Source organism: Channa argus, chromosome 21 (assembly GCF_033026475.1).
Source record: "Channa argus isolate prfri chromosome 21, Channa argus male v1.0, whole genome shotgun sequence".
NCBI lineage: Eukaryota > Metazoa > Chordata > Actinopteri > Anabantiformes > Channidae > Channa > Channa argus.
In genome coordinates this window covers 9,212,474-9,238,175 of record NC_090217.1, presented here as the reverse complement: position 1 = coordinate 9,238,175, position 25,702 = coordinate 9,212,474, and the positions used below count along the sequence as shown (strand labels likewise).

At 37.9% G+C, this 25,702-nt stretch overlaps 1 protein-coding gene across 27 annotated transcripts in view; it reads left to right on the top strand.

Moving 5' to 3' along the window:
* Window positions 1–25,702, top strand: part of cacna1c (calcium channel, voltage-dependent, L type, alpha 1C subunit) — a 177,056-nt gene that overhangs the window by 108,058 nt on the left and 43,296 nt on the right. For 23 of the 27 annotated variants that reach the window (XM_067490617.1, XM_067490620.1, XM_067490619.1 and 20 more), the window contains 8 exons: window positions 1,207–1,346; window positions 2,851–3,003; window positions 4,111–4,310; window positions 6,180–6,283; window positions 12,261–12,348; window positions 13,907–13,988; window positions 21,276–21,366; window positions 23,830–23,856. In XM_067490617.1, coding sequence (XP_067346718.1) covers window positions 1,207–1,346; window positions 2,851–3,003; window positions 4,111–4,310; window positions 6,180–6,283; window positions 12,261–12,348; window positions 13,907–13,988; window positions 21,276–21,366; window positions 23,830–23,856 — 885 coding nt within the window. Of the gene's footprint in view, window positions 1–1,206; window positions 1,347–2,850; window positions 3,004–4,110; window positions 4,311–6,179; window positions 6,284–8,362; window positions 8,467–12,260; window positions 12,349–13,906; window positions 13,989–21,275; window positions 21,367–23,829; window positions 23,857–25,702 lie in introns of all 27 variants that reach the window. The other 4 variants (XM_067490618.1, XM_067490606.1, XM_067490599.1 and 1 more) reach the window with 2 other exon arrangements.

Below are 25,702 nucleotides of genomic sequence, written 5' to 3'. Positions count from 1 at the left end.
GTGGATCCTGTGATGTGTTTTTTAACTCTGTTTCAGCATTCTTCCCACAGAGAGAGAGAAACAGTGAATCAAATTGGGAGGGAGGTAGAGAAAAAAAGAGTGTCTTAAAGAGGGAGAGAGAGGGCAATATATTTTGAGAGGTCTTTTCAAGTGGCCATTTCATCTGTGCTAATTGATAATTCTCCATGGCTAACATGCTGCTGACTGGCCTTTGAGCCATGGTAGCTGGAAAATGGAATTCTATGGTGATTTCTAAAGGATTGTAGAGAGGCAGAGAGAGAAGTGAAGCGTGATAAGCTCAGCTTGGACGTACATACATTCACACTTGTGAGACATTTGCGATGTTAAAAATTTTTATAGGGGATAATAGCCAACAAAACACTACGGCATTAAAATATGCTCACTTGTTTTACTGAACGTTAGAGTTGCGTTAATGTATAGTTCTAGTTACTTTGTCTACATACGCTACAATATATGGTCAAAATTATGTGAACACCTGAGCGTTGATCTGCTCAGCTTTTCCTGGACGGCTTTTTACATGTATTTTGAATCTGGTTCCAGACTTGGTCCCATTCAGATATACAGTAAGAGCAAAAGTGAGTATGGGTAATAAAATAAGGCCTGTATCATGCTGGGGGAAAAAAGGAAATTTAATAATATATTATAGCAGCAATACATTTTATACTGTCTTCTCTCTAGTTTTAAAAGCAATATGTAACCCTTTACAATTCATGGTAGTTTTTATCATGCTGCATTCTGTTGAGCTGAGTATCTTAACATTTCCTTACCTGTGAAAAATAGCGAGAACAGATCGAATGCATCTATTGTTGTGGTGGACAGTTAACTAATTAAGATGTTTTTATTTTGTACTATTGACTTTTCTCTGAGAAACCAAATTGATTGTGAAACTGTGCAAGTCTTTACCATTTCATTTACTTTTTAAAAATTGGTTCAAACTAGTCTCCTTTGATGAATAAATTTACAACCTTTAGCCTATTTTGTAGATTATGATGAGGATAATGAATATCATGACAGTTTTCTCAGAAGCAACAAAGGCAATAGAAAATAAGGCCCTAATGACAACAGTTTCTTTTGGTATCTCTTTTTTTATTTTCTCTTTCTCAGATATTGTTCAATATGTGAAAATGCAATGTCAACCTGAAAATGACATTGAAGTTATTGAAGTTATTACCTTCTGTCTTGCAGGTTATTCAGTGCAATTTTAGAGCAGGCCACCAAAGGAGATGGGGCCACTCCTATTGGAGGGAAAGCAGCAGGCTTTGATGTCAAGGCTCTGAGGGCATTCAGAGTACTAAGACCCCTCAGACTGGTCTCTGGAGTACCAAGTAAGTACTGAGAGCTTTGAAAGAAAGAAAGTAAGAAAGAATGAATGAATGAATGAAAAACGGACAGTAAAGAGAGAAGTAACAATACTTTGGGTATCAGGTGTAAGTACTGATTGGCTAAGGTGAAGGAGATTTGAACAGCAGATTGGAGGTGATATTGGTGCTTGATGCCTCACATGCAGGTACAATGCACTCACATAAACACATACTCACACAGAGAGTTTTCTTGTCCTGTCATCAGAGACGGTACGAGCAGTAGAGGAGTTGTCGGTCAGCCTGTCTGTGTTAGTGACTACAGAAATCAATTATCCAACAGGCAAGGAGTCAGGAAAGGATCAGATAACGTGTAGGATTGGTGTGTGAGTTCATGAAGCTCTGTGTGTGTGTGCGTGTGTGTTTGTACATGTGTGAGAGAGTGACAGCTCCTATGAATACTAAACAAATGCACACCACACTAGTACACATCCCAAACTCTGTTGTTTGCTTTAAAAGCATGAGTGCTGCGGTGCACAATGTTTAGACTGAAGCCTGTCCAACATCATTGAACTCTGTATTGAATTGGTGTCATGGCAACTGATCAGTGGCATGTTTACCAGCAGATGAGCATACTGACAGACAGATTTGTGATTTTAAAGGCTTCCAGTGCCATTGTTGTACTGTATATTTTACAAAACAGTTATCTTTTAATGACCTTTGTAATAAACCTGTTCCTGTTAGGCGTAATATGTACTGTGTTATGTAATTTAATTAAGCATTCAGTTGTCAAAGTATTCCTGAGTTATTGATGTGCCTACTGTAGTTTAGTCATCACATTTACGTACTTTGCCCAATTATTATGTCATTGTTTTGATACAGACGATTAAAAATTAAAATGTAACCATAATTTGAGCTGCATGATCTACATTTACATGGATATTTAGACTCAATGTCTATAGTTCAAATAACATATCTTAAGTGTTTTTCTTATTCAGTTATGTATAAAATATATGCATCATGGGCACTGAAGTTTTGCATAAATCAGTTAACAGGTATAGCTGCATATGAAACATTTAATCAAAATTAAATGAAAATATCAAGATAAAATGTTTACTTGAATGTGAGACAGAAAATACACATGGAAGGTTTTCGTTTTAAAACTACATGTATTAATACACGCTGAGTTGGGTTTATTCCACAAAGACTGTCTTGGACAAAACATTCTTAGTTTAACATTCTTTAAAGTTGTTGAGAAGCAACATATTCCTATGACAGGTATTGTTAATGATTAGAATGCTGCGTTCTGAGTCTCTGTCCATCAAGTATCCAGCAAATTAACTGGAAAGTTGTATTGCATATGAACAGGCTCTGTTTTGACATGTTATCTATTCTTAAAAACTCAGTAAAGGCACTCATTTGAGAACAAATACAATACTCTGTTTATGTGCGGACACTGTCAAGTTGTTATAAGTGACTGTTTCAGTACTTTCAGTCTATTTGTGCACAATCATCTTTGTTTACGCTGCAGGTTTACAGGTAGTGTTGAACTCCATAATCAAAGCCATGGTCCCTCTGCTCCATATCGCCCTACTGGTCCTCTTCGTCATCATCATCTACGCCATCATCGGCTTGGAGCTCTTCATGGGCAAGATGCACAAGACCTGTGTTCATGAGCATTTAGGTACACACAAACCAACTGCACACTAACACATGGACATACCTAGAGACAAACAAAGTAAAGTATGTAGTCTATGCAGAAACTGATTCAAACATGCATGATTACAACCATACATTTTCATTTTGCACTTCAGTGATACATTTTGAAGCGTGTATATACCTATGTTTAGATGCATGCTTTAGTAAGTTTACATTTACAACCAGACACACACTTGCTGTAATTCAGGGTATGGAGAGAGAAGTGTAGCCATAATCTCATGATTCTACCATTTTATAATGTAGGAATCAATAATCTCTGCATAAATCTCTGACTGCAGTAAGATATCAAAATCCAGCCAGCAAGGCAGAGATAATATAGAGCACATACCTTAAACAATTTAAATGATCACCTCCTTTTAATTATTAAAAGTATCATTTATGTTGAGTATGAACAGCAATAATTGAATCAGCAGCAACCATACATGATTGTAACAATTTTCAGTAAAGGCCCCCAGGTATAAATGGACTTGAGTGCTGTTATAGCGATGGTATAGGTCCCATGAGAGGCATTAGGTTTGCTCCGGGTAAGTGCTTGTTGAATACCCTCTGTTATGCTATACATCACCTTGGAGAGCTTGTTTTGTATAATTAGTGCAACTTTTTGTATCGATTTTTGGAATGCTGTACTATTTATATTTAAGTTCAGTGTGTCATTTTTAAGCTTATTTAGATTTAGACTTTTTTCCTTTTTCATGAATTATTTTTAAATGTAGACTTACTAAAATATATAAAGATTATTTCTTATTTCTTTTCATTTTGGTGCATAGCCAATTTTAGAGCAAAAAGTGAAAACTAGTGTTTTATTTTCGCAACCAAAGTTAAAAAATATTGTGTAATAATCCCAGACGAAACTCATTGCTAAGTTATTATTGCTACCCGTGCATGTAGAGTACTCCACACTTGGCTTTGGTTTATGGCACTTAGAGTATTTTGTGCCATCAACCATAACAAAAAAATAGCCATAACAATGCTAATTGTACAGAGTTGTTGCACTTCAGAAAGGTATAAAAAAGAAAGGTATAAAAGACACCATAAACACCCTTTCCCCTTGCTTTCACATTTGTTGTCAAAGGTACCATTGCAGAGGAAAAGCCAGCACCGTGTGCACCTGATGGAGCTTATGGTCGACACTGTAAACAGAATGGTACGGAGTGCAGAATGGGATGGGAGGGCCCAAACGACGGTATCACCAATTTCGACAACTTTGCCTTCGCCATGTTAACAGTATTCCAGTGTATAACCATGGAGGGCTGGACAGACGTGCTATACTGGGTGAGCCGGACACCACAATAGTGTCCTTTTGTGAATACTGTATATGTGTGAGTCAGTGCTATACCACTTGATTTGTGTGTATCCACTATATAGTATCTAACATCAGTGGCACATGAGTGCTTTTGAGAGGAAAATATAAAGCTATGACTGATCAAATGTGAGTTGAGGAGATTCAGTGTTGGTTCTGGTGCCTGTATTGGCATTGTCAAAAATACAATTAATTTAAGAAAAGGACCAAAGTTAATCTTTTAGAGGCACTGGCTTTACTCTGCCCTGTGTTATTTTGCCACTATACAACTCAGGACATAGAGTAAACCACTATTCAGCAGGATGATGCAACTGCAGAATACATACAGAATACACTGTAAAAAGCTGCCTGTGGGCAGCACTCATTGTATTTAGGGTATTTCTGGAAACCTTTAATCCATTGAGCACTTAGATACAGTAGGAATTTTACCGTAACAAAATTTTTCAGCAAGTCTGGGATCCCACTGCACATACAGCACATGTGCGGCGCGTGTATGCATGAGTTGTTCGTGTCTGTGTTTGTGTATACACATGGAGCAGAGAGCTTACTAGCTCTACACCCCTTTTCCTATTATACTGTCTGCTGCGACCTCTCATATACACACACACACACAAAGTCTGAATCACACAAATCACAATCAGTTCAATCCCAAAATTCAATAGCGACAGTGTAGGAAGATCTCTTTAAAATGAATGGGGCCTATTTATCAGGCATTAGAAATGAATATTGAAAAACATTTTGACAACATCAAGTATTTAAATATTTGATTTGCATGGTTTATTTAAATTGTGCCCATACATTTGCTGAGATTTTACTGTCACATATTTTCCGAATGATAGATTAACGACATGCAACATTTGGCACTGTTGTAGAATATTTAACCCCAATTTTGCCCTCCTCCATCCTATCCATTTTTTGCATCTCTTTTTCCTGTATTCTCCATGTATAAGTGCTAACACTTAACAAGACAGAGACAATAAGCAATTTTGCATATTTTTTTCCTGATACTGTCTGATATTGTATTTTAAATGGCAATTGATTGAATTTATTTTATAACTGAATGTTGGATTATAAGCAGCTGAAATTACATCTTCCACTTTATCTCTTATTTAAATCAGCCCTGGAAAACAGCATTTCTAATGTCAATTATGAGATTAGAATGGTCAATACAGTATCTAGAAGAATAGAAAAATTTCTCAACTGAATATCCTGATATTCCCCAACATATACCCAACATTTGTATTGGACTTCGCATAGATGTTTTTAGTTTTATTAATTTTTCTTTTTTAAAAAACAATTGTAACGTCAAACAAATTTCCTATTAGATTCATCTATCTTCACAAGAGTGGGTTTCATAACAGATTGTGTTTAAACACACACCTTGTATAAGAGCTAAGGTTTGTGAGATACAAATGCAGTTAAGTGCTGTTTAGTATTCTTAGTTGTGTCAAGGACCTACCCTTCAACAGGCAGATAAAAGGGTGTACACATATACTTAATCATACAATACTTCCACTGTTGCTTCACCGGGTCTTTCTGCAGCTCTTTTTTACATGCACTGCTTCTGTCTTTTCTCTCTTCACCACTTTCTTTCCTTCTTTCTCATACTCATTTTACGTTCTGGACCTTTACTGCCCCCTCTCATTCACTTTTTCAATCTTGTATGGGATTTTTCTCAAACCATTGTCTCCTACATTTTGACCTCCATCCACATTGTTCTCACTCCTTTCTTCTTTCAGCCTTTCATATCCTCTCTTTCTCCTCTACCCCGTAAACTCTATCTCTATTAATCCCCTTCTTTCCCTCCTTTCCTTCTCTCTTCTCTCTCTTCTTTCTCTCAGATGCAGGATGCTATGGGCTATGAGCTGCCATGGGTCTATTTTGTCTCTCTCGTCATCTTCGGCTCTTTTTTCGTTCTCAATCTCGTTCTGGGGGTGTTGAGCGGGTAAGATGTTATGCTGTTTTCATGTGTGTGAATGTGTGTGTGTATGTCGATGTGACTGTATTGATGTCTTGATGATGTAATAAATGACCGTGTAACAAGACTCCCTTCAAAGAACATGATTCATTTGCAACATAAGGTGGATTTTTCCAGAACCAGTGAACCCAAAAAAATCTTAAAATTAAGGCAAATCTATGAATTACCATAAAAAGCTATTCATTTTAAGCCTCATTGTTCCACTGCTGTATGATACAGCACCTCATCGTTTTAGTTACTACAAACAATAATGAATGGATGCAAAAGTTATAAAACAAAACTTGGCCACTGTATAAATGTCCACACAAAACAATTGGGGATTCAGAGCCAAAAACCTTTTCTGACCAATGTCTTCAATTAGCATCAAAATGCAGAACAACCTGTTTCAGTCAAGTGCAAATAGCAGTAAAAAGGGGTTCAGCAATAAAAGTAGAGCTAGACAGTCATAGTCCTTTTTAGTCAGACGATCATTGAACTGAAGAAAAACTTCTGCTCTCTCTCCTTTCTGTTCCATTCAATCAGTCCTTTGTCACAACCTGAGTGAAACACACATGCACTCACAAACATAGAAAAAACAGCGATAGACTCCATGTCTCTTATGTTCATGGCAGCTGACCCCAGGGGGCCACATACTGCCACAACCTGCCTGTGATGGACAATTGAACACGCCGGACCTGATGGTCTTTAATTACATGCATTTTCGTTTAGAAAATTAGCCGTTTTTGTCATGTTCAGGTTTTAAGAAACCTTGTTCTTCCCTAAAGACCCAACTACATTTATAAATTAGTTTTGTATTTGCACATGTGTGGTGGTTTCCATTCACATTGGTTTCATATATTAAATAGCTGGCATCTGCTTATATTGTTTGTGAATGTACCATTGGCTTACAGTCCTGTGTTTGTGTGTGTGTGTTTGTGTGTGTGTGTGTGTGTGTGTGTGTGTGTGTGTGCGTGCGCGCGCATGTGTGCGTGTGTTTTCTCGCAATAAATGGTGCTCCGGCAGGAAAGCTGGGTGCTGTTTTACCCTGCTCTGCCAAGTCACGCAGGTTGAGTACAAGCACCAACCAGCCTGTGGGGACACACTGGGGCATAAATAATTCACCCCTCAGGTCAGTCATAGAGGTGGAATGCTAAAAGAAATCATGCACAACAGGGAAAACTAAACAGGCAATAAAGGTTCTTGTGAGAACAGGCTGGAGTCTGGAGGAAATATGGTATTAAAGATGTAAATTATTGCAAGTAAGGCTGCACTGAATTATTGTTATGGTTATTTGGTTCCAGATTTTTAGACTTATGTAGTAGCCAACAGCATAATAATCATAATTACAATAATAGTAATTATTAGTAATTATTTAATAATTTTTAATGCATGCTCGCAGACCATTAATATTTATTAAAATGCAGAAAAAGAGGGATTTTTATACCTAAAATAAATATATTGTGACAGCATGAATACATTGAGAAAGAATTTTTTGTCGTGACGATAGTAATGATGTCCAATCCATGGGAGTCTTGCTGCACTGTCTCTTAAAGTATCTAACTAAAATTCCTTCACAGTGACAAAGCCTTCGGCTGATTTGACTTTAAACTAATTACCTTCTCTTTTCACAGATGCACATCTGCACAACCTCTGCACACAAGAAATTATAAGAGGAGTTGTTTTGTTTTTATGTGGATCCATAATCATTGTTTCCTAAGACCAATTTATAATATGTCTGAAGCATCCAGTAAATCTCTTTGTAATTTTTCAAATCCAAGTTTAACACAACTGACCAAATTATCTGAATGCACCATATCACTGCAGTAATGCTGCTGAAGCACATGGTCTACTAGGAATTTTAACTAAGGCTTTAACTCCTTCCCTTCCTCCCTTCTTCTCTCCATTCCCTCCTAAAATTCCCTAATTGATCTTTTCTTACTTTCATGCCTGTTCTTTCAATGAATTCCATCTGAACTTGACTCGCTTCTTCGTTCTCAATCTTTAATTTCTATCCATTTGTTCTGCCTTCTCTCTTTGGTTCCTCTCCTTCAATCCTTATTCTCCTAGGTGAATGATGCAGTAGGCTACAGTTGGCCTTGGGTCTATTTTGTCACCTTAATCATCATCGGGTCCTTCTTTGTGCTAAACTTGGTTCTGGGGGTTTTGAGCGGGTAAGGGCAGGGTCAAAGGTCACTTGAAACAAACTTCTTTTCCTACTTTTTTCTGTTGTTTTTTGGAGAGCTTATTTTCAGTTCTTTACTCAGTGGGACTCTTTTCCTACTTACCGTTTCTGTAAGTAAATTTACTGTACATGTACTGTACAACTTATGTACAGGATTGTGTAGTGAAATGTCCATTACTGATAAATTTTGGGCATTTTGTAGAAAAACAGGTCCAGGTCACCAAATGTAGCACAAGGAAAAGTACAGTAAACCCAGATTACTTGGTGATGCGTGGTTCCCATACATAGTACAATGTACTGAACATGTAGAGGTTTGGTACTTTACCCCTGGATACAATAAAATACATGAAATGTTTATACATTTATTATTATTGTCATTTGTAACTTACTATAGTAAGATTGTACTACGGTATCTGGCTTCAAGACATTACAGCAGTATAGACTGGTCTTCTCTGTCACTGAGACCTTTTCGATATTGCCTCTGTAAATGCAGTTCTGTAGTGCTACATCTACAGAAAAGGACTATTACTGTAATAAAATGCCCAACTCTCAGCACAATGCGGATGGCATAAAACACAGCTCCCTGCATTTAAAATAAAGAGAAACATAGGCTAGCTGTACTATAAATTCTAACTCCCAGTGGACAGCAGCCTAATATCACACCGAATAAAACTGTATTTGTAGACCACCTCACAGATTGCACTTGGGTTTCAGCTTTCGGGAATACATGAAAACACATAAGAAAATAGGAGCATACAAATAAAGTTTGCATACATCTCATTTATTGCCTCAGTATTTTACACTTACTAATGGATTATGGGTAAAAATATCAAACCTTTAAATCCTAGTTTTTTTCTCAATTGTTTGTCTGTACTTTGGTTGTTTAACCTTGGGTTGTGGGCCACCCTCCAGCATCAATTTAAAAATGAAATTACTACCTTTGCACTTAAGTATAATATCAAATATGTGTGAAACATTGAAAATTATGTGTGAAAAGTTTGTCATTGGTGTATCGTCTGATGCCATGATGAGGTTTGGAAGCAAACGGGTTTAGGGAAGTAAAAAGTGTCTCACTTCTGACTGACTGACATGAATCTGACTTGTGATACTCATTGTGACAACAGCATTGTGGGAAAAATAATTCAGGTGTATCTGGTCCAAACAGCTTTGGGGGGTTGGGTATCTGACTCTTTGTCTGACTTCTAACTAATCATGCCATCAATATAATACACAGCCTGACCTTTTCTCAACGGCTTCCTCCAGTGTGTGTGTTTGTGTATGTGCATGTCTGTGTGTGCCTTTGAGTCTAAAATTGGCATAATAACTAATTGCTAAAGAGGACTTAGGAGAGTGACGGATGTCGAGACTGAAACATTGACTGTGACTGCATTTGTCTTGATTTGATCTAATATGTAAATCAGAGGAAAAGAGATAGGTTGGCTTATAAGAGACTCATTGGTGACTCATAGACTCATAGAAGAAATGAACTAAACAGAAAGTAGGGGAAAGAAAATTTAAAACGAATATCCGATGACAGTAGTGGGAAAAATCTAAAAGTTCGGTGCTCAGACAGACAAACTGACACAGATCAATAGGATTGGATCCCCTGCTAATGTTGACCATTGAGAAAATAACAGTTTGTCTGATGGTCACTGATCTATGTTGTGGTGTTTGTGTGTCACTGCAGTTTGTAGGTGTGCTCTAAATTTTACACTCTCTCACACACATGCTCTAATTCTTTTCTAATCTATAGGCTGCCTGTTAAAATCAATGAAAAAGACACATTGAAATCTATAAAGCTTCATTACACAGCCTGTTGAAGAACAGTGAAACTATGTGGGTAATTTTCCAAAGAAATGTAACAGTGTGAGCTGGACAATTAACAGGGAACTCCTCTGACTTTGCTGTTATGTAAATCCAATGTGTATTTATGGCTGGAAGGCAGTGCCTGAATTTATTTGTTAATGGACCTTCAAAAATTTATTGGACACTTTAACCCCAAATGTTCCCAAACCTCCCAGCTCCAGCCAGCTCACATCCAAAATATCTCTTTAAAGTCTATGTTTGAAATTGGCCTGAACTCATGAGATTCAATGCTTAGTAAAGTGAGATTCTAATGCAGACACACCTGCAGGCAGGTGCAGTTAAGAAATTAAAGAATTAAAAAATCTTACAATGATGCAGACTGGCAGTCTGGTAGTATGTACAAATGGGAGTAAGAGCAAAAGCAACTGACAACTAAACTGAATGCATCAAAGGCTTTACAAATACCATAGTACATGGAGAGTCTGGCTGGTAGGTAAGTAGGTGGAACTGACAGGTGTAAAATGTGGGAGAACTGATGAGGAAACTGAGTACAGGTGTCTGATCAGGCAGGGAAACTTGAGAGATAGTTACAGTTTTTTTTAATTTGTGGTTGGATCGAGGACAGACGTGGTAGAGAGGGCTGAGACAGATATTGTGTCCTCTTCCACCCCCGGGATCTTGAAAAAGCAACCATCAAACTCATTATAAATAAGTAAATGCAATATGATTGGTACAACATAAGTGGTTGTAAATTACTGCCTTTTCCATTAAGGGTTGCAGGTCGCACATTCTTTTAGAAGAGATCTAACCACTTTTGCATTGTGCCTCCTGGTTAGCTTCATTTTAATTTATGGCCAGTACATCTGGATACTGACAAAGTGAGAGTGAGATGGCAGATAAAGGGTGAGGTGTTCAGTGATGCAGGGCAACCTCAGTGCAGAACCACTTCTCCATTTTGACAGGAGCAAGCTCAGGTGGTATAGCTGATTAGGGGTGCCCTCTCTTTGATTCCCTCTGGGGTTGTACCAAGCACCCTGCAACTGGGGTTGACCCAGAACACACAGTGGGAACTCCTGGCAGACTGGAAGGGCTCTGTTAGTCTGCAGCACAACAGTAAAGTCACAGTAAGTCTTCAGGAAAACATTTAGAATTTTAATTGTAGCTGTCCGATCAAGTGTATAATGTGAATGATAAAATAGAGTCGCAAATTTTTAGGCTAGTTTTGTCCCTTCATCAGTGGTGTTTTGTCACAAGTATAAGTTTAGACTTAAGGAAAAACTAAGTCGATTGGAAATTAACAGCCGTCCCTACCTAACCAGGAAGTTGAATTGTTTTTGGTGGGTTTTTTTGTCTCAAAGTGAATGACATTTCTTCACTTATCCACTGTCAGTCAGTCAGTAGGGGTGTCACAGGCCCCGTTCCCATGAGTGTACCAGACCCAATAATTAGAATTCTGTTATAATCATACAAATGAATTGTAGCCGTCAAACATTGCTAAAAAAAATTCACACAAATCAATAAACCATAGTACAGTACAAATAGCTTGTTTGTAAGTTATTCCAATCTAATTGCTTGCTGTTGCAGCTCCTTTCAAATTGTTCATTTATACAAAGGCTTATTGTGTGTTCACGCAAAAGTTTCCATACTTATCAACACAAAAACCAGACCTGAATTGTACTAAAACTGTTAGCTGCTTCAAAACATATCTAATATATATCTAATTCATGCTCAATGTGCTTTCTTTACTGCTTCTTTTTTGCACACTAACATCTTTTCTCCCTGGCAGAGATTTTCCCTGTTTACTCTTCTGAAGTATACTTGTTTGTAATATCACAATCCTGCCACGTACATTTTTCCAAACATTCAGTCTAGATCTTCAGATTCTTTTTTTCTGTCTTCTGTCTTGATCTCTCCCCCCCCCCCCCCCCCCCCCACACACACACACACAATCCTGCTGTCCTGCTCCCCTCTTCCCAGAGAGTTTTCCAAAGAGAGGGAGAAAGCCAAGGCACGTGGCGATTTCCAGAAACTTAGAGAAAAACAGCAGCTGGAGGAGGACCTCAAGGTAAGCTGCTGTGTCCCACTCTAAAAGAGGATGTGCTGTGACAGTGGTTGCAAGATATTATGTTTTACTGTGTGTTGCTGTCAGAGTTACAAATAGATGTTGTTTTTATGTAAGATAACTGTGCAACAAGATGTGGAGCATTAAATAAAAATTAAGTCATTACTATTTGACTACTAACTATTTGATTTTGAACAGTTTATTACTAACACATAATAGCAATACATTCATTACTTACACTTAATAATTAGGTTAGGTAGCTTTGATGAATTGGTTTTTGTTGACAGATGTAATAAGATCAAATTGGTTGCTTTCGCATAGTGCTTGTACACTTAGATCAGCAATTTTCGGCAAGTGTCTGGAGCAGAGCAGAGCCTGTTTAATACATTACCCTCTTTCTCATCAGCCACCCCAGGGTTCTTAATGACAATTAGAAAACCCTAAAAAGATGTCTTTCTCTTGTCTTCACTCTTTTCAGTATTGAATTTATTCAACAAAAGTAACATTTCGCCATAATAATCAACTTGACATGAGTTAAAACGTAGGCTTTATCACTGTATATTGAATATTAATATAATTCTGAGCTCAGCATGATTTTGCTGCAGATGATGCGTTTTGTGTGCAAACGGGTTCAGGGTACAAGGCTAAGTCAACCACAGACAGAAATTGGATAGTTACAACTTCCACATGCATAAAATGTGCACCAGTCCTGTCAGTTTGAAGACATACATGTCAATCTGCATGACGACCACAACCACCTCCTTAACTCAAAAGTAACGGAGCTACACTCTACTGTACAATTGTTTTGTCAGCATGATACCGTTTCAGAAAGTCACCTTGTTCAAGGGAGTGTCATATGATAAGGAGACAGAGTTGAGCGCTGACAGAAGGTGACATGGATGTGCAGAGTGGGCTATGGCACAGTTTTAACCTACAGATTAGCTGATGTGAAAGAGGTGTCATTGAAGACTGCATCAATAGACCTTGGTGCTATGTAACTAATTAATCCCATCACTTCACTGTGTGATGTCCTGTTGTATTCAGATAGAAAGCACTGAAATACAATTTACAACTTATTTTACTGCAGTTTGTCATTTAATTCCCACGCATTATCGCGACCACCCATTGTACTTACTTGTTCCCTAATAAGTCATGGCCACACATTATCTCTTTCACGCCTGTTAATACAGTAGGTTTTAGCCACAACATTGTAAGTCATTCCCACGTCTTAATAAATCGTGGCCAATTTTTTTTTTTTTCCTTCCGGATGTCACTCAAGTAGCTCCATAATATACACTGAATAATTGAGATAGGTTGTACAATAGGTAAAATCCCTTTTTAATGTGCTTTACAGAAAAAAGATACTAGGGAAGTTTAGAGACAAACAAGAAAACACTAAACTATCAAAAACTTTAACACCTTTTTTTGCATGTCCTCACATCATCTATAAAGTTTACGAGTTGGTACAGTAGCATGGAGCAAAACAGGCACCTGATGACTGTCCTTCTAATTCATCATTAGTCAGTACTTTCTTTGTGTTTATGTGTGTCTGTGTATATAGGGCTATTTAGACTGGATCACTCAGGCTGAAGACATTGACCCAGAGAATGAAGAAGGCCTGGACGACGAAAAACCCAGAAACCGTGAGTATTTTAATGCGAGCGTGCCGAAGAGAGAGCAAAGATGTATCTGCTCTGTGGATGACTGTGCTTATGTATGTGTGATTCATGAACTGTTATGTGGTAACGTTGGCAGGATTTTTTGTATATATTGTAGAGTACAGTGAGATATTGTGTAATAAAGCCTGGTTGGATATGTGGTGTTTTTGTGAGAAGATACTTTGTGCGTCGTGCACAAAATAGTTCCGATGATAATTATGCATGTGTGTCAGAATGCATATTTTTGTGTCATATCTAGTGTTTGATCTATAAGTAGTGAGCTTACTGCATTCTCTTTACTATGGCGGTGCTTCACGCTCAGTGAATGAATTGCTGAGTGTTTGACAGAGTAACTGACTGACAGACTGAGAGGATGTTAATATTGTTTGCTTGCTTTGGCTGAGAATTCTCTTGAGGTTTGAAACCTGTTTAGATATTAGTGGAATGTGTCAGACTGTAGCTAATAGCCTCTGGGCACACACTCACATAGGCACAACAAACACTCATGTACTTATACTAACTCACACACGTACTGTAGGTATACCCTTAGGAATGTGCGTACTTGTGTTCTGACAGAAATTACACACATATTAACACCCTGTCTCTCTCTCTCTGTCTCTCCAACACCTTTAGAGAGAGGCTGCCACACATGGCACATATCTTCTTGGGACTAAACTACATTTACTTGGGAGGGCGAGTAGAGTGCTGACCTCTTTTAACCTGAAAGAGATAGAAGATAAAAAAACTTGAGAGAGGGATGGTGAGAATGAGATGCAGGGAAAAGTGTGTGTGTTAGTGTCTGTCTTTTGTTCATGTACTTTTAAATATATACAGTATTTGCTGCAAACTATTTTATAAAAATGTAGATGATGAAAAATGAATAATAGTGACTAAATATGCAGAGGCAGACCATGCATTCGGCTTATAACCCGCACACAGTCTGCTCACCTCCTGCAAAGCGGTGTAGCTCACTCTAAGAAAAACTGGTGATTGCCAAAGGTGAAAAAAAAAATGATGGTCTAATCGTTCAGGAAAAGCTGAAGACATTATCATAGTCAAATGAGCAATTACCCTTACCATGAAAATGACACAACACCTTTGTGGCTAACCCTTAACAAGTCTACTTATTTTCAAGTTTGACAACTGGCCTCTCCTGGGACAATAAGTGTCGCAAAAATACATCGGCATTTTCTGAGATATTGGCAGATTGAAATGTATCCCACCATTTGGAAAATGTCACCTCCCAATATTGAGATGCTTCATTGCATCAGTACATCAATACTGATCTTAGGGTCAATATTCGGACAACCTGTAGTTGTTTTAAAAATCCTCAACAGAATGTGCAAGTGCTTGATATTTTAATATCCATAAAATAACTAACAATATGCAAGTATTAAATGTGTGGGTATTCATTAGGTACAAGAATCAGTCCATTACATTTTCTAAATAGCATAACTTAGGTCATTAGATTCAGATGATCTGACAGAATGATTGATACATGTGATTTAGTTTTTCCTATCAGTGATCAATCATCTCTATTTGTGAAGGTGGAGAAATATTTCTATTGCTCTGCGTCCATCTCACCTCGATGGATGGATCCTTCTCTGGGAAGATGAATGAGGGCAGTTTGTCCCTGCTGCCCAGGACATTTTGCATAGGCTCATAGACACACACACACACACACACAAGTATGTCCTAAGAAGGGACAGCAGACCTAGAGAACAGAAGAATCGATATGAAGGATAAGGAGGGGAAAATAGATGCTCAGATAGAGACAGAGGGATAGAAGCAGTGACTAGAACTGTGTGTGTGTGTGGTTGTGTGTGTGTGTGTGTGTGAGAGAGAGAGAAATGGTAGAGCCAATAGCAGATATTGGATACAGTATAGAGATTATCTGGGTCAGAGAACAGATGGGATTTCACATCATAACCGAGTCTTGATGAGGACCACACACTTTTGATGGGGACTACACACGTTTGTATCATGTATTCGCTTTTAATGCCATTGTGACAAATGTTTATTGTGTGTATGTTGTTGTCTGTGGTGACTGAACATAGGTGTCATTTATTACAGGATATTGATTGAAAGACCACACAGTACATCATGTGTGTGCACGTGTCAAGAGGCAGTTTTCAATTATGAGGTAGCACTCCAGGACATGTGAGGTGAATGGTGTGGAACTGTAGTTCATACATTATTTACGTATAGTATGGATCATATTGCTGCACATTTGTGTTCTGTTTCTTAGGGGTTTGACTTTGTATTTGTGTATGTGAATTTTGCAAGCCCTTGTCTTGTTTTGACATCCTGTCACTGCTGTCACTGCCTTAGTGTCTTTAGCAAATGTGGGTCAGAAGAGCAGTAAGCTTGTTTGTTTAAGTCACTCTGCTGACTTTAAGGGCATTATATGTCTGTTTTTCTGCATGTCTGCAACATGTGCTACTGTGCTTGTAATAATTTCTAACTCTTGGTTCAGATTACCTTACAGATGACAAGTAGGGAGACACACTTGTCTGTAACATGGCGTTATTCACTAACATAATAACCTCGAAAATATCAATATATTTTTGTTACCACTTTGATGACAAGTGTTCTGCTTTACGTTTTTCTGTCCCTGCAAGTATCACTTTACATGTGTCCTTCACTTAAAGGTTCAAATTCCAGAAGAAGCATGATTTTATTGCCTATAGCTATAAACCCTACAGAAATCAAAATTTTAATTAATCCTGTAAGTTAATGAGATAACACTAGTTAAAATAACTATTATTTAAAAGAAAATGCTATTCTAACTCTATTTTTATCAAAATGTATGAAGTAATCTTCCATTTAGCAATATTATGCAGTGATTGGTTTACATAGACAGATATTAAATTATCTACCATGTGTGCATGAGTGTGTCTGTTTAGCTCAGTATTTGCATTTGTGCTTCTGCACAGTGGGGCTCATGTAGGAATACTGCAGTGTGACATGCTTGGGCAGTCACATCTATATCACTGTAACAATGATCAGAATTTAACAACACAATGGGCCTAGTATCAAGAAGCAAGCTGATGAACATACATGTTCACAGTCTTGCAAATAGTGTCCGAGAGTAGGGTGAAATGGAAAATCACAGAAGACATTAGAGGTTGTATTTGGTTAATAGGAAAGCAATTGTTTAGTATTCAGTGAAAACGATACATCACCGGGCTTTAAAAGTGAATGGTGACTTCCAAAAACTTGTAAAATCTGAATCCTAGTGATGTTCTTACCATCTTTCCCTTCTTCTGTTTCTTTCACTTCCTCTGCTGTTATTTCTTCTAACTTTGGAAAATGATAAAGTTTTGGTTTAGGTATGATGGCTAGGGGTCCAAGAAAAATATTTATACTAAAAGACCAAATGGCATACGAGGGAAAAAGAAAGGCTTTCTTGCCAACAATGTATTAGTACAATGTCCGATTATAGCTGGAGTAACAGAATGAGTGATTGTAAAGAGGGAATGCAATTTTTGCCGAAGCAGTCATGTTTTTGGGACTGACTGTGTTCAGCATCCAAACCAGTGTGAATATACATTTATTTATGTTTGATTTTAGAGTTTGCGTGCATTTGCACATTTGTGGTGTTTGTGAGTGCCTATTTGTGTGTGTCAATGGGTTTGTGTGTGTGTGGGTGTGTGTGCTTGTCTTGCTCAGCCATGCTCTCTGTCCCCAGGTAAGAGCCATCGTTTTCGGTCTCTGCATGGAGCAGTGAAGAAAAATGCGGCTTTTCTCCGTAAGGCGTGTGCGTCTGTCTGCATGGTCCACCACTAGTTAAAGATTTACCGGATACATGATTCTAGCCTTTTCTCCTTGCTAGATACTTATCCTGTCCTCTCTCCTCTCTTCTCCTCTCCTTTCCCCATGTATTATGGACAGTGGCTGCTTTTTAACACTGTAAAATATTTTGTTGTTGTTTCCTCATCCCCTCTGCACAACTATCAGAGACAATGAATCTGATCTTAAGGCCATATATGCAGCATTGCTAATGTTTTGCAGACCTAAAATTTAGTCACTAATTACTATCTCAACTGCTGACTAAGTTGCATGTCTTTGTTGCATAGACCTGTATTATGTTTCATGGCTATCAACTTTTAAACATCCAACGTTCATAAATGCAAGAGCTCAGTACAAGCAATAAGTGACAAGGAGAGAAAACAACATTACTGTATTAAAACGAAACCACTGTTCCCCTGTATAAGTTTAAAGGAATGAAAAGAAATTGCTCACATCTGCCTGACTTGTCTGAAAAATAAACAAGAGGACAGTGTCATTACAGAAAAAAACATGCAATTCAGTTTACTCACTGCATGACAACTACAATAAACTACAAACTACTGGTGATGTCACAGTCCTCTTTGTTGTTTCAAATCATTTTAACCCGCCCCACGTGCACACACAATATTACCAGCCATGCTAGCTCTGACAATAAGAGGTCTCAGAAAAGTAGCTTGACATCTGAAGATTTGGGGTTGGTGCAGTTTTCACCAGGACGTTGTGCAGTTATTTAGTAGAAATATGAGGTCTTTGTAATTTGTCCTACCTTTCACCTACTTTTAAAATGCATTTGGCTCCGAATGCATGCATGCTAATGAGCTCATTGATGGTTATTTGTAGTCCACTTTTAATGTGTTTGGTCTGTTTGGGGTATTTGACATTTAGACTATTGGAAATATCTGAAAAATACTTTAGGACATAACCATATGAATAATTAATATCTGGCTTATGCTCTGTTTTAGTATGATAACTGAGACCTAAACAGATCTTAGATACCCAGATAAAGTGTTGTAATCCTATGTTCTAATACAATGACATGTGCCAATAATGGTAAGAGTGAATGAATCCCTAGAAGTATGAACCTTTCCTCTATTTCTCATTCCCTTCCTATCTCCTGCCTTTTATCTCTCTTCCATGCTCTCTGTTCCTTTGCTCAGCTTCCTTCTTCAACTCCTTCCTTCTCTGTGTGACACTGGTCTTTGGGGTTTACTCTAACAATAGGTATTAAACTAGTTCAGTGCTCCATTGAGAAGACGGCACAGGGCTGAGTTTATATTTGAAAGGCTTTGGCCTCCGGAGAGACCAGAGGGCCCTGAATACTTTGAACTAAGTGGCATAGCAGCAGGTGGCACGTGTCGATGTGAAGGAACAAACAGTGGATTGGACCAAAGGGCTTAATGTTCAGAGAGACCATCTCTGCAATTCTGACTTCATCCATCACCAACCTTGTATCATAAAACACTCTTCCCTCATTTTACTTGTAACGTGTTAACTCAATGCATGCATGACTAAGTGCATGATATAAAACGGGGGGGAAAAAATCAATAAAGGAAAAATAAATGCTGCAAATCTTATTTTTGTCATTTAGAATAGATCAATTGCAGAACAGTTACTCTGTCCTAAAAACTAGGTTGGCCTATTAAAAAAATATTCAAATGCTTCTTTGTTTCTGTCACAATAAGTCACATGTTATCAATTTTTAAGCTTATTCTCAGAACTTGGAAAAGGAATGGCTTGGTGACTTGTGCAAGCCTTGTAGCTATGAATGACCAAGAGCATGCTAAGATAGGCTGCTTGCTTGCTTTTCTTTGCTTTACCTGATTGCTCATTCATTTATTACAGCATTATCTAGACACCTTCATTGAAGGGCATAATACTATGTACAAAGGCTATCTGATAACCATTACTTGTGTTTTTTATGGAAGTCTACACAAAGCTTTCTGAAAATTGGATTAGGAATACAGGAGGGCCAATGTCAGATTTATGTTCAGGATTTTCCACAACTGTATGAAAAGCTCTGTGTATTTGATTTCGTATTTGGGGAATGCCTTTATCTCCTATAAGTATGTCAGTAAATTAAATGCATGATAAGAGTGAGATTGCATGAATAGGTTTTGCTTCTTTTATTAGAGGATATTTTATTTTACCACAAGCTGCATTGCGATTCACATGCAGTATCTGACTCTGGTACCCAGAGGGCGTTTCAATAAGTGTTTGAGGTGACAGCGTGGGGAGCGTAGTCTGTTCCTGCAGGCAGGCCGAGACTGACAGAAGCAATAAAAAGTAATGTATCACTTCATATCACTCACTCAACCAGCCATCCCCACATTCATCCCTTCCTCTCTTTCTTCCTCTCTCTCCACCCACGCCTGCCTTGAAGCATGCATCACTTCCTACCTCCCATTCCCATGTTTCAGTCCATTCTCCCTCTTTTTCCTCTTTAATTCTCTTCTATCCTTACCTGACAATTCATATTTCTCCTGTCCTTCTTCTACAGCAGTGTCTATCACGGTCTTCATGGCATTCATCTTTCCATCTTTACACATCATTACACAAGCCTATAAATGAGGACAAAGTAACACATTTGCAGTCTCCTTGTGGCTTCATAAAAAAAGAAAGATAGGGCTCTGTTAGCTTTTTACCTATTCACATCTCTCTACAAAGATCCTTGGATCAGGTTAATTTTGTCATGTTCACACTGACATAAATCAAACCATAGCTCTCGCAGCTTAAAACCATTACCAAAAACCATTACCAGGTTTTTTCACACCTTGGATGAAATTAAGCCCCAGCATCCCTATCAATGTTTGCGGAACACAGACCAAAATCTACGTGTTTGTTTTTCTTTCAATCTCTGTGAGCTATGCAATTGCAAAAGGATTTTGTTAAGACTTAATTCATCAGGAGTTTATCAATCCCTTGGCTTAGAAGTTAAAAACCATCCTAATAGCTATCACAGGGGTTGTGTCCCAGGATCCCTAACCGGTAAATATTGTTAGTATAGCAACTTAGTGGGTAATTAGTTTAAGAAATAATTAATTGTCCCAAAAATTTGGGAATGGTTCAATTGAGTCGGGGCCTGTGTCTAACTGTGTCTTAATTAGAGGGGTTGATCGATGCTGACTTGTGAATCCCTACATGTCAATACCAGTTTTAATTAGGTTGTATATTGGGGCTAGATGACTTTATAAATGTATGAAAGATTACTTTTTAATCTTACAAAAAATACAGATTTTTCACAGTTTCACCTGGTGTCCAGTGCAGCTCTTTGGTGCTTACTTATAGAAAACTGAATGTGCTTTCATTGTGTGTGTGTTGCCATTTGGTTGCTAGTGTTTTAAGCTTTAGTGTTTTAAGTTTTGAGCTAGCAAGTCAAAAAAAAAAAGCATAGTTTCTCAACAAGTCTCCTTAATTCATGTTCATGTCTCTCTTTATCTTCTGTCTCTTTTTCTTTGCTTCTGCTTCTGCTCTGTCTCTCAGTGAGCATGCCAGCCAGTGAAAATGAATCCGTCAACACAGACAATGCCCCTGGGGGAGACGTAGAGGGGGAAACCTGCTGTACCCGGCTAGCGTAAGTACTTCACCCGTCTTTTCCTCAGCTCTCGGTCACCTTTTGTCAATCCAAAGGATGAGCTTTGTCTAGCATCTTTGCTGTATTAGCACGTGAGTGTTTCCAATTCTAGAAATGCTTCAGCCTGGCTTTTTCCCTCAGTGATCTACATAAAGCCAGACCTCTGGTTATCAAACTCATGGAAGCCTGGAAGAGTTTATACTTTAATTCTGGTTAGAGGAGAACGGAATGCAGTGGGGTATCATCAAATGACAAACTGCTAAAAATGTCAGATCCAGCCAAGATATAATTTAGGCTAATCTAAAAAGATAACTAACAAATGTTGCTCTTTCCACAGGCAGCCTTTTCATTTCACAATCAGTAAAATAAATTAGTTGTATTGTAATACTACAATCACTGTGCCTTATACGGTTTTACACTATACTAGGAGTGACTTGCTTAGTTCTTTTAGGCTAAAGAAAATTGTTTTGTTTTGTTTTTTCCATTTTTATTATTTAAATAGAAATATTTATTTATCAAGAGAAAATAGTTTTTTGTGAAAGTATACAAGTTTATAGTTGGGATACTAATCAAACAAGATTAGGATCAGTTTCACGTGTATTACTGTATCTACAATAGTCTTTACTGAAAACATCACACAGAGCGCATTAACTGAAGATAAAATGAGAAAAGAAGCCTACCGTATCTCAAGGCCAAAAAGCCTGTTAACTCACAAGGTACTGTACAAGCAAAGCCCAAACATCATCAAAGAAGCACATATGTGTACAATACATCCAATCTAAGAGTGATCCATGTCTCTTTTCTTTTTTCTCTTTCTTTTTTGCTGCTTTTCTCTGTCCTCTATGTGTTTGCCAGTGAGGGGCTTTCCTCCTCCCCTTTAGGAGCTCACGAACAGCTGACTCACTCGCTCCTGCTCTCCCGTCCTATTTTTGTTTTTTGCATTTTTCAAACAAGTGCATTGCTTCTTCTTAGACACAAGGCCACACAGGAGCAATGACCCCAGTGGGCCCACTTGAGCACACAAAAGCAAACACACCTACATAATAATCTGTTCATCAGTGTGAAGATAACTGAATAGAAAGGTAAGGTATAGTATAAAATAAACAATATAGGGGTGAAATCAAACTGAATCAAAAATACTCAAAGGAAAACTAAAGCCAGTAGAGACATTTGGCACACTGTTGTTTATCTGTTCTCTGGCTGTCCATCTGTTACTTTGTCTTTTGTTATGTTGTTTGTTTGTCCCGTCAGACCAAAATAAGCCATAAAAAAGAATATATCATAACCAAGTCTTCAGGAAGTGGCAGAAACCCAATGCGCACTTTCTCCAAAATGCAATAGAAATAGATCATAGTTAAACTAGTATTTCATACATAAACTTTACTCTAATTTCTTCTGTGAGTGCAACAAGTTTGGCTGTGGGCATTTACTCACACTGTTATTGCGATAACACTTGAGACTTTCAGTGTAGGTCAGTGATGTTTCACATCGCTATGGAGACAGACCTCAGGGTAGAAGTTACTTGGGCGTCCGGTGATCTCATAATCGAGAAAGACACATTGAGAGAAGAGGCGTGTGCACTGTCAGCCTCCATATCCAATCAGTCAGTCATTTTATACTTTCATTCAGTCAGTCTGTGAGTCACTTTATTGCTTCAGTCAGCTGGTCTGTCAGTTCATCTGTTTGTAGAGGCAAAATCAGTACTCAACACACACACGAGTTCCCTAAAAACGTCAAGGCAATCTTATTGTTTCAATTATATATTTAAAATAATTATATAAACAAATTAAATGATTTGATTTGCAAATTCCTACTTTACGAACCTCTTCTCTTTTCCCTCTCCTGACTTCCCAGAGACAAAATGTCTTCCATAATCTCTTGTCCTCAGTTCTTTATGTATGTACTTTTTGCTGTTACAGTGGTGAACAATCAACTGATATTGTTGTTATATCATTAAATTGTGTTTTTTCACACCAGAATTAATTGAAGGAAATTCAAACACACAGCGTTATTTCTTTTGACTGGATGCCACTGTATACATGTCTGCGAGGGGTGATTTGTTAAAAAAAACATTCATGATAATGATTTTGTTCATTTTGTTATATTGTACCTAGAATTGGTTACCACTTTGTGCGTAACAATGGATAAACTTTTTTTTTTTTTTGCATACAGTACATGTTTTTTGACCATTTTCTGTTTTTGTGAGAGGACCAACAGCTTTTGTGTTTGTGTAATTAACCTCAGACTCTAAACTAGCATATGTAATTCAAGTTGATTTTATCTGGAAAGTTGAGGGAATTCTGCTGACACACAGCAAAGTTGATCATGGAACGCATTTGCTTTGGCATTTGTGATAATGAAGGAAACTATTGTTCTTTATTCCTTTCAAATCACCCCTTTCATGTTGTGTACCTGTCTATATGTGTGTTATGTGTATAATCCATTTTGTTTTCTGTGTTCCAGAAATAGGATCTCCAAATCCAAGTTCAGGTCAGTACATGTTGTTTGCCACAGTCATCAAACTCACCCGCTCTAATGTCTCTACTATGGTATTTGTTCTGTATGGTCACTGAATGTGTGTGTAGGTGTGCACCAACAAATTAGAGAGTCTTGCTATTTAGAAAATTAAACCTTTTGGATAATACACTAACTTTATATAAATGCCAATCTCACAACTCTATAGTAAATTTGAATCTACAGAGAACAGCCAGTTAGACTGGAAACTCTGGGAAACCGCAAGCCTGCTTCTGTCCAAAGATACCAAGACCTGTCTAAATTCTAAAGGTCACTGAAGGATGAATTTTATCTAGTTTAATCCAAACGAAAGCATGAAGTTGTGAACTGATTTCTTAGCTGGACATAGTAATGTCCTGCAGACTGTGCAAAGCTAGGATTTTGTTAATGCTGGACAGAGACAGGTTAGCAGTTTCCCCCTTTTACCAGTCCTTGTGCTAAGCAAAGCAAAGTGGCAGGATAGATATAAAGGAGAGATTGTTTTTCTTAGCTAACTCTCAATGAGAATGTAAATAAGCATCTTTCTAAAAAAGTTCCATTGATCTATTATATTCAACATGGTTAAGGCACTTAAAGTGCTGGAGCTAATTTCAGTCACCACGTAACCTAAAGGCGGAATTATACTTCTGTGTCGATACACGAAATGTAGATGCAGACCTATGCAGAGAATGGAATTATGGGGAACCGTAGGCCGCAGGGGCCCCAACATGCACACCTATTAAATCTCAACAACGCATTGCATGGAGATGTGCGTCAGACAAGCCAATTGGACAATGTCGGGAGTCAGGATCGAAATCTACTGAAAAGTAGAAGAAGAAGAAATTTAACTGTTCGTACCTGAGTAGATGTGCACACTCATTTTATGCATTATTTATGTATGATGTTTGACTTAGTCTATTGTTGTACAATTTACCATTTTTTCTTTGAAATGACTACTCCTGTTATTCATTATCAACAAAGGACAGGACATTGTAGTTTTTTGTCTATCAAACACATCACATCCTCACCTAAGCCAAAGCAAGGTAATTTTAGAGACTTCAAATACTTCCGTTTATTTGTGTTCTCTACTTTTGTGAAATTCAATTCAGTTAACAACACCACAGCAGAACATCCTGCCAAAGAACCTTTCCTGCAGGGGTCTGGGAAAGGTTTAGCAAATTTTATCCATTTTATACTTGAAATCCCCGTTTACCTTTACAGACACTGAGTGTTGTGAATTATTAAACGCAAAGAACAAACACATTTAATTTCCATCTCTGGATTGTTTCTTCATTTTCATTGAGGTTTGTTAACTGTGATATTGCCCTCTGTGGACACGTACTTCTACAATGCAAGTATAAAAGAAACGTGTGAACGTATCTGAGTGTAGGTCTGTGTTGACGTGTACGTGTATCGAAGGAGAAGTATGATTCCGCCTTAATATGCGTGCCCTTGCCCAACAAAATTAGGACCTTCTAGCTGTGAGGGAGGAGTACTAACCACTCCACCACTGTGTTTCATCAAAGGAATTTTACTAATGGTAGCGATGTCCCAATACCAATAACAGCATTGGTGATTGGGTCCGATACTGCTTTTGTGTACTTGTACACACACAAAAAACATGTCCGATACTACAGCTGATACCATGTTAACCTCACATTGTTTTAGCAGGTAGGCAGCAGTGAAACTCTCACAAAAGTAAAGCCAACTTCAAGCTCTGCTCTGCCAAGATCCAGTTACTAACAGTCATTCTCGTTTTTAACAACAGTTAACTTATCTTTGTTTTGTAAAGTTATTTTAGCTCAATATTCGTCTGTACACTATAGTTTGTGTTCGTTTCGTC